The sequence below is a fragment of the Pristiophorus japonicus genome, chromosome 3 (assembly GCF_044704955.1).
Source record: "Pristiophorus japonicus isolate sPriJap1 chromosome 3, sPriJap1.hap1, whole genome shotgun sequence".
NCBI classification, from domain to species: Eukaryota; Metazoa; Chordata; class Chondrichthyes; family Pristiophoridae; genus Pristiophorus; species Pristiophorus japonicus.
In genome coordinates, this window is record NC_091979.1 from 7,626,733 (window position 1) to 7,635,480 (window position 8,748).

The following is an 8,748-nucleotide window of genomic DNA, read 5'->3' on the forward strand; positions in this document are numbered from 1 at the left end:
GACACCCGCAAAGCCTCCCTGGTAAAGTGCGACATCCCCACCGACACCTGGGAGACCCTGGCCGAAGACCGCCCGAGGTGGAGAAAGTGCGTCCGGGAGGGCGTTGAGCTCTTCGAATCTTCGAGCGTGAAGAGGTCAGGCGCAGGCAGCGGAAGGGGCGTGTGGCAAACCAGTCCCACCCCACCCTTCCCCCGACGAATGTCTGTCCCACCTGTGACAGGGTCTGTGGCTCTCGTATTGGCCTGTTCAGCTACTTTAGGAGTGAAAACAAGTCTCCCTCGATTCCGTGGGACTGCCTGTGATGATGGTCAGTATTTATCGCTCTATCAACATCAATAAAAAACAGACTATCTGCTCATTATCACATTGCTGTTGGTGGGAGCTTGCTGCGTGCAAATTGGCTGGCACGTTTCCCACATTACAACAGTGGCTACACCCCAAAAGTACTTCATTGGCTGTGAAGCACTTTGGGATGTCCTGAGGTGTTGAAGGGCACTATATAAATGCAAGTTCTTCTGTAAGTAGGCATTCACCTGTGGCAGCCCGTGCTGGAAGGCTAATGGATAAGGTGAAACCTGGTGTACTGACGCTCTCCCATCTCCCAACCCCCACCCCCCCAACCTTCCCGTTTGTATATCTCACTCCTGCCTGTGGGATCTTGGTGTGTTTGCAGTAGCTGATTGTGGGCAAAGGGGTTTTGGAGGGGTGATCAGGCGCTTGTCTCACTGCTGCTCCCTGTGTGTGTTGTGTGTAGGTGTGGTGCCCCATGTCGCCCGAGTTTTACAGGGAGTACGTCGCGATCAAGACTAAGAAGCGGATGCTGCTGTACGTGATGAACCCCAACAAGTTCCGAGCGTGTCAGTTCCTGATCCGCTTCCACGAGCGGCGGAACGACAAGATCATCGTGTTTGCCGACAATGTCTTTGCCCTCAAGGAGTACGCGATCAAGCTCAACAAGTGAGTCACCGCTCCGAGCGCTTCTGCTACTTTTCCCAGAGGCCTGGATCATAAGAATATAAGAATTAGGAACAGGAGTAGGCCATCTAGCCCCTCGAGCCTGCTCCGCCATTCAACAAGATCATGGCTGATCTGGTCGTGGACTCAGCTCCACTTACCCGCCCGCTCCCCATAACCCTTAATTCCCTTATTGGTTAAAAATCTATCTATCTGTGATTTGAATACATTCAATGAGCTAGCCTCAACTGCTTCCTTGGGCAGAGAATTCCACAGATTCACAACCCTCTGGGAGAAGAAATTCCTTCTCAACTCGGTTTTAAATTGTCTCCCCCGTATTTTGAGGCTGTGCCCCCTAGTTCTAGTCTCCCCGACCAGTGGAAACAACCTCTCTGCCTCTATCTTGTCTATCCCTTTCATTATTTTAAATGTTTCTATAAGATCACCCCTCATCCTTCTGAACTCCAACGAGTAAAGACCCAGTCTACTCAATCTGTCATCACAAGGTAACCCTCTCATCTCCGGAATCAGCCGAGTGAATCGTCTCTGTACCCCCTCCAAAGCTAGTATATCCTTCCTTAAGTAAGGTGACCAAAACTGCACGCAGTACTCCAGGTGCGGCCTCACCAATACCCTATACAGTTGCAGCAGGACCTCCCTGCTTTTGTACTCCATCCCTCTCGCAATGAAGGCCAACATTCCATTCGCCTTCCTGATTACCTGCTGTACCTGCAAACTAACTTTTTGGGATTCATGCACAAGGACCCCCAGGTCCCTCTGCACCTCAGCATGTTGTAATTTCTCCCCATTCAAATAATAGTCCCTTTTACTGTTTTTTTTCCCCAAGGTGGATGACCTCACATTTTCCGACATTGTATTCCATCTGCCAAACCTTAGCCCATTTGCTTAACCTATCTAAATCTCTTTGCAGCCTCTCTGTGTACTCTACACAACCCACTTACCCACTAATCTTTGTGTCATCTACAAATTTTGTTATGCTACACTCTGTCCCCTCTTCCAGGTCATCTATGTATATTGTAAACAGTTGTGGTCCCAGCACCGATCCCTGTGGCATACCACTAACCACTGATTTCGAACCCGAAAAGGACCCATTTATTCCGACTCTCTGCTTTCTGTTAGCCAGCCAATTCTCTATCCATGCTAATACATTTCCTCTGACTCCGCGTATCTTTATCTTCTGCAGTAACCTTTTGTGTGGCACCTTATCGAATGCCTTTTGGAAATCTAAATACACCACATCCATCGGTACACCTCTATCCACCATGCTCGTTATATCCTCAAAGAATTCCAGTAAATTAGTTAAACATGATTTCCCCTTCATGAATCCATGTTGCGTCTGCTTGATTGCACTATTCCTATCTAGATGTCCCGCTATTTCTTCCTTAATGATAGCTTCAAGCATTTCCCCACTACAGATGTTAAACTAACCGGCCTATAGTTACCTGCCTTTTGTCTGCCCCCTTTTTTAAACAGAGGCGTTACATTAGCTGCTTTCCAATCTGCTGGTACCTCCCCAGAGTCCAGAGAATTTTGGTAGATTATAACGAATGCATCTGCTATAACTTCCGCCATCTCTTTTAATACCCTGGGATGCATTTCATCAGGACCAGGGAACTTGTCTGCCTTGAGTCCCATTAGCCTGTCCAGCACTACCCCGCTAGTGATAGTGATTGTCTCAAGGTCCTCCCTTCCCACATTCCTGTGACCAACAATTTTTGGCATGGTTTTTGTGTCTTCCACTGTGAAGCCCGAAGCAAAATAATTGTTTAAGGTCTCAGCCATTTCCACATTTCCCATTATTAAATCCCCCTTCTCATCTTCTAAGGGACCAACATTTACTTTAGTCACTCTTTTCCGTTTTATATATCGGCAAAAGCTTTTACTGTCTGTTTTTATCGGGAGAGAAGCCTCGGTTGCGAAGATGTGGAGACCAAGAGGGTCTTGGGTTTAGAGGGGGTGCCACAGTGCCCTCCGTGCCTTCGGGGTGGGGTGTGGGGGGGAGGAGAGGTGGAGAAGTCGGCAGGGTTCTCGCTCCTGACTTGTGAACATAGAAACATAGAAAATAGGTGCAGGAGTAGGCCATTCGGCCCTTCTAGCCATGTGGATATTGTGTCAGGTCGGCAATGGCTGAGAGAGTCCTCGGCAAGTGTCCCCCCCTCCCCCCCCCCGGAATCCCCAGGTCGAATAGCCCATTATAGAATAGTACAGCAAGAGGCCATTCGGCCTATCAAGTGTGCATCCCTTAAGGAGAGCAATCCAGTTAGTCCCGCTCTTTCCCCATATCCCTCAATTATTTCTCCAAGTGTTACTCCAGTTGCCTTTTGAAAGCTACTATCGAATCTGTATCCACCGTCCTATCGGTCAGCGCATTTCAAATCCTAACCCATGTCACCTCTGGTTTTTTTGCCAATCACCTTAACTCTGTGCCCTCTGGTTATCGACCCTTCAGCCATTGGAGAAAAAGTTTCTCTTTTCTCTGTCTAAATCCTTCATGATTTTAAACACCTCGATCAAATCTCCTCTTAACCTTCTCTGCTTTAAGGAGAACAACCCCAGCTTCTCCAGTCTCTCCACGTCACTGTAATCCTTCATCCCTGGAACCATTCTCCTAAATCTCTTCTGTCGCCTCTCCAAAACCGTGAAGTCCTTCCCAAAGTGCGGTGCCCAGAATTGGACCATGAACCTTCAACCTTTCCCTTTCCTGCCTGGTGTACACATCGTGTTTGCATCCTCCCCACTGCAGAGTCCCCACCACTCCTTCCCCAGCTTTTACCATTGGAAGCAGCTCCCCTGAAATCTCTTACTCTGCCAGTGCTGGGAGCTGAGGCCATTGCTGCCTCACTGATGCTGCACTGCAAGCCATCCCCCACCTCAGCTAGCTGCTGAGTGGCTCAGTGGGCAGCTCTCTCGCCTCTGAGTCAGAAGGTTGTGGGTTCAAATCCCGCTCCAGGGACTTGAGCACAAATCTAGGCCGACACTCCCATGTAATGCTGAGGGAGCGCTGCACTGTCGGATGAGACGACAAACCAAGGCCCTGTCTGCTCTCTCAGGTGGACGTAAAAGATCCCATGGCACTATTTTGAAGAAGAGCTGGGGAGTTATCCTGGGGCCAATATTTATCCCTCATTCTACATTAAAGAAAAACAGATTATCTGGTCATGATCACATTGCTGTGTGCGGGAGCTTGCTGTGCGTACGTTGGCTGCCGCGTTTCTCACATTACAACAGTGACTACACTCCAAAAGTACTTCATTGGCCGTAAAGCACGTTTGAGACGTCCGGTGGTGGTGAAGACACTATATAAATGCAAGTCATTTAATTCCTGGATTGGGCACACAGCCTCCTCACTCGTTGCTCCATTGTTGAGTACTCTGCCCCCTCAATCCCTAAAATGACCCCCTCCTTTTCGAAGCTCCCTGGCTGGACACATCCCGCTCTGATATGGGTGGTTGATCAGCCCATTGTAAATCATCATCATCATCATCTTCTTGGGCGGTCCCTCGAATCGAGGATGACTTGCTTCCTCACCAACGCTCAATGAGTTCACAGGTGTTTCAATGAAGGACCTAATATTCCAGATCCCGAACTGCACCCTGAAGGGTGGAAGATGCCTGTGCGGGGATTTTTTTAACGTGTGGTGGCCGTTGCACACCAGCCACCACACGGGCTTGACAGAGCTCATCATCATCATCATCGGCAGTCCCTCGGAATCGAGGAAGACTTGCTTTTTCCACTCTTAACATGAGTTCTTAGGTGGTTGAACAGTCCAATACGAGAACCACAGTCTCTGTCTGTGGGACAGACAGTGGTTGAGGGAAAGGGTGGGTGGGACAGGTTTGCCACACGCTCCTTCCGCTGCCTGCGCTTGGTTTCTACATGCTCTCGGCGACAAAACTCGAGGTGCTTAGCGCCCTCCCGGATGATTCCCGGGATGGCAGGACTGACATATGAAGAAAGACTGGATCGACTAGGCTTATAGTCACTGGAATTTAGAAGAATGAGAGGGGATCTCAAACTGACGGGATTGGACAGGTTAGATGCAGGAAGAATGTTCCCGATGTTGGGGAAGTCTAGAACCAGGGATCACAGTCTAAGGATAATGGGTAAGCCATTTAGGACCGAGATAAGGAGAAACTTTTTCACCCAGAGAATTGTGAATTACGCTAAAGGATCAAGGGGTATGGAGAGAAAGCAGGAATGGGTACTGAAGTTGCATGATCAGCCATGATCATATTGAATGGCCTACTCCTGCACCTATTTTCTGTGTCCTCCACTTAGGGCGGACTTTGGCCAGGGACTCCCAGGTGTCAGTGCTAGGTCTTGGTCCCGTGGCAAGGATTAACCAAGATGGCTGGAGCCTGGGTCCTGTGCTCTCCCTCTCTCGCTGCTTCCCTTCCACCTGATGGTCTTCAGTGAGGCCCAGTTACACACACAATCCACCTGGGATTGCCCAGCGAATAGTGAAGCAGTCATTGCCCTGCCGACAGCACTGAATCCAGCTTGCCCAGGGTACCACATAAGCAAATGATTAATTTGGCAACAAGCAGTGACCAATGCTGTTGAAATTGAAAACGTCCCTATTCGTGGAGCTGAGTTAACATTCGCAATAATATCCTTTGTTAAAAATATGAAGAATTTATATTTGACAGTTGATGCATGGGCCCTGGTTTAGAGAACAGGTTGACCAATACTTATATAAATTGGAATAACTTATTGGGAACTGTTAGTCAGGTTTGTAAGAGTTTAGTTTATAGATTATAGATAGACACTGCAGGGCTGGTTGGCAGCACTTGGGCAGAGATTGGCATAACTCGTGTCACTGTATTTCTCTGTTTGTAGGCCTTACATTTACGGCCCCACGTCACAGGGGGAGAGGATGCAGATTCTGCAGAACTTCACACACAACCCAAAAATCAACACCATCTTCATCTCGAAGGTAAACCGGGAGAAGAGCGGGAATTTATCGTAAGGTTACATCAGCTACTGTGTAAATGCCCCGATCCGGCCCGGTGCGGGCGGTGCCCGTGTGCAGGGTGAGGTGAGGTGCCCAGGCAGTGCCCCTGTGCGGGGTGAGTTGAGGTGCCCAGGCGGTGCCCCTGTGCGGGGTGAGGTGAGGTGTCCGTGCGGTGCCCCTGTGTGGTGTGCACGGTGCGAGTAATGCCCATGCCCCTGTGCATGGGCCCTGGTTTGCTCGAAGCCCCTGTGCAGTGTGTGCGGTGCCTCTGTCCGCGGTGACGTATATGCAGTGTCTCGGTGTGGTACGGTGCCTTGGTGAGGTGCCGTGCAATGCCCCTGTGCGGGGTGAGGTGAGGTGCCCGGGCAGTGGCCCTGTGCGGGGTGAGGTGAGGTGCCCGGGCAGTGGCCCTGTGCAGGGTGAGGTGAGGTGCCCAGGCAATGCCCCTGTGCAGGGTGAGGTGAGGTGCCCAGGCAGTGCCCCTGTGCAGGGTGAGGTGAGGTGCCCAGGTAGTGCCCCTCTGCGGGTGTGATGCCCGGGCAGTGCCCCTGTGCAGGGTGAGGTGAGGTGCCCAGGCGGTGCCCCTGTGCGGGGTGAGGTGAGGTGCCCGGGCAGTGCCCCTGTGCGGGGTGAGGTGAGGTGCCCGGGCAGTGCCCCTGTGCGGGGTGAGGTGAGGTGCCCGGGCAGTGCCCCTGTGCGGGGTGAGGTGAGGTGCCCAGGCAGTGCCCCTGTGCGGGGTGAGGTGAGGTGCCCAGGCAGTGCCCCTGTGCGGGGTGAGGTGAGGTGCCCAGGCAGTGCCCCTGTGCGGGGTGAGGTGTATGCAGTGTCTCGGTGTGGTACGGTGCCTTGGTGAGGTGCCCGGGCAGTGCCCCTGTGCGGGGTGAGGTGAGGTGCCCAGGCAGTGCCCCTGTGCGGGGTGAGGTGAGGTGCCCAGGCAGTGCCCCTGTGCGGGGTGAGGTGAGGTGCCCAGGCAGTGCCCCTGTGCGGGGTGAGGTGAGGTGCCCAGGCAGTGCCCCTGTGCGGGGTGAGGTGAGGTGCCCAGGCAGTGCCCCTGTGCGGGGTGAGGTGTATGCAGTGTCTCGGTGTGGTACGGTGCCTTGGTGAGGTGCCCGGGCAGTGCCCCTGTGCGGGGTGAGGTGAGGTGCCCGGGCAGTGCCCCTGTGCGGGGTGAGGTGTATGCAGTGTCTCGGTGTGGTACGGTGCCTTGGTGAGGTGCCCGGGCAGTGGCCCTGTGCGGGGTGAGGTGAGGTGCCCGGGCAGTGCCCCTGTGCGGGGTGAGGTGAGGTGCCCGGGCAGTGGCCCTGTGCGGGGTGAGGTGAGGTGCCCAGGCAGTGCCCCTGTGCAGGGTGAGGTGAGGTGCCCAGGCAATGCCCCTGTGCGGGGTGAGGTGAGGTGCCCAGGCAATGCCCCTGTGCAGGGTGAGGTGAGGTGCCCAGGCAGTACCCCTGTGCAGGGTGAGGTGAGGTGCCCAGGCAGTGTCCCTCTGCGGGTGTGATGCCCGGGCAGTGCCCCTGTGCAGGGTGAGGTGCCCCTGTGCAGGGTGAGGTGCCCAGGCAGTGCCCCTGTGCGGGGTGAGGTGAGGTGCCCAGGCAGTGCCCCTGTGCAGGGTGAGGTGTCCGGGCAGTGCCCCTGTGCGGGGTGAGGTGTCCGGGCAGTGCCCCTGTGCGGGGTGAGGTGCCCAGGCAGTGCCCCTGTGCGGGGTGAGGTGAGGTGCCCAGGCAATGCCCCTGTGCAGGGTGAGGTGAGGTGCCCAGGCAGTACCCCTGTGCAGGGTGAGGTGAGGTGCCCAGGCAGTGTCCCTCTGCGGGTGTGATGCCCGGGCAGTGCCCCTGTGCAGGGTGAGGTGCCCCTGTGCAGGGTGAGGTGAGGTGCCCAGGCAGTACCCCTGTGCAGGGTGAGGTGAGGTGCCCAGGCAGTGTCCCTCTGCGGGTGTGATGCCCGGGCAGTGCCCCTGTGCAGGGTGAGGTGCCCCTGTGCAGGGTGAGGTGCCCAGGCAGTGCCCCTGTGCGGGGTGAGGTGAGGTGCCCAGGCAGTGCCCCTGTGCAGGGTGAGGTGTCCGGGCAGTGCCCCTGTGCAGGGTGTGATGCCTGGGCAGTGCCCCTGTGCAGGGTGAGGTGCCCCTGTGCAGGTGAGGTGAGGTGCCCAGGCAGTGCCCCTCTGCGGGTGTGATGCCCAGGCAGTGCCCCTGTGCAGGGTGAGGTGCCCGTGCAGTGCCCCTGTGCGGGGCGGGGTGAGGTGCGGGCGACAGTAACCTGTTTCTCCCCGCGCTGTGCTCACTGGGTGGAGCGGTGTTGATACTGTGATCTGTGGCAGGTGGGCGACACCTCCTTCGATCTCCCTGAAGCCAACGTACTGATCCAGATATCGTCGCACGGAGGGTCCAGGCGACAGGAGGCCCAGCGATTGGGCAGAGTACTGCGGGCAAAGAAAGGTGAGAGAGGCTTCTCCGCTTCCTGGGGTGGGGGGGGGCGGGGAGGGTGTGTGGGGGGGGAGAGTCGGGGTGTGTGTGGGGGGGGGGGGAGTGGGTGTGTGTGTTGTTGTGGGGTGGGGGGGGGGGGTGTGTGGGGGGGGGGGAAGGGGGGTGTGTGTGTGTGTGTGGGGGGGGAGAGTCGGGGTGTGTGTGTGGGGGGGGGGGAGTGGTGTGTGTGTGGGGTGTGTGGGGGGGGAGGGGGTGTGTGGGGGGGGGAGGGGGTGTGTGTGTGTGTGGTGGGGGGGGAGGGGTGTGTGTGTGGGGGGAGGGGGGTGTGTGTGTGTGGGGGGGGGGGGAGAGGGGGTGTGTGTGTGTGGGGGGAGGGGGGGTGTGTGTGTGGGGGGAGGGG

General features: G+C 55.4%; 1 protein-coding gene across 2 annotated transcripts in view; it reads left to right on the forward strand.

The window, feature by feature from the left end:
- The window catches only part of ercc3 (excision repair cross-complementation group 3), a 69,055-nt gene that overhangs the window by 53,739 nt on the left and 6,568 nt on the right, over positions 1-8,748 (forward strand). For both annotated transcript variants that reach the window (XM_070875162.1, XM_070875163.1), the window contains 3 exons: positions 755-957; positions 5,815-5,911; positions 8,243-8,360. In XM_070875162.1, coding sequence (XP_070731263.1) covers positions 755-957; positions 5,815-5,911; positions 8,243-8,360 — 418 coding nt within the window. The remainder of the gene's footprint in view (positions 1-754; positions 958-5,814; positions 5,912-8,242; positions 8,361-8,748) is intronic.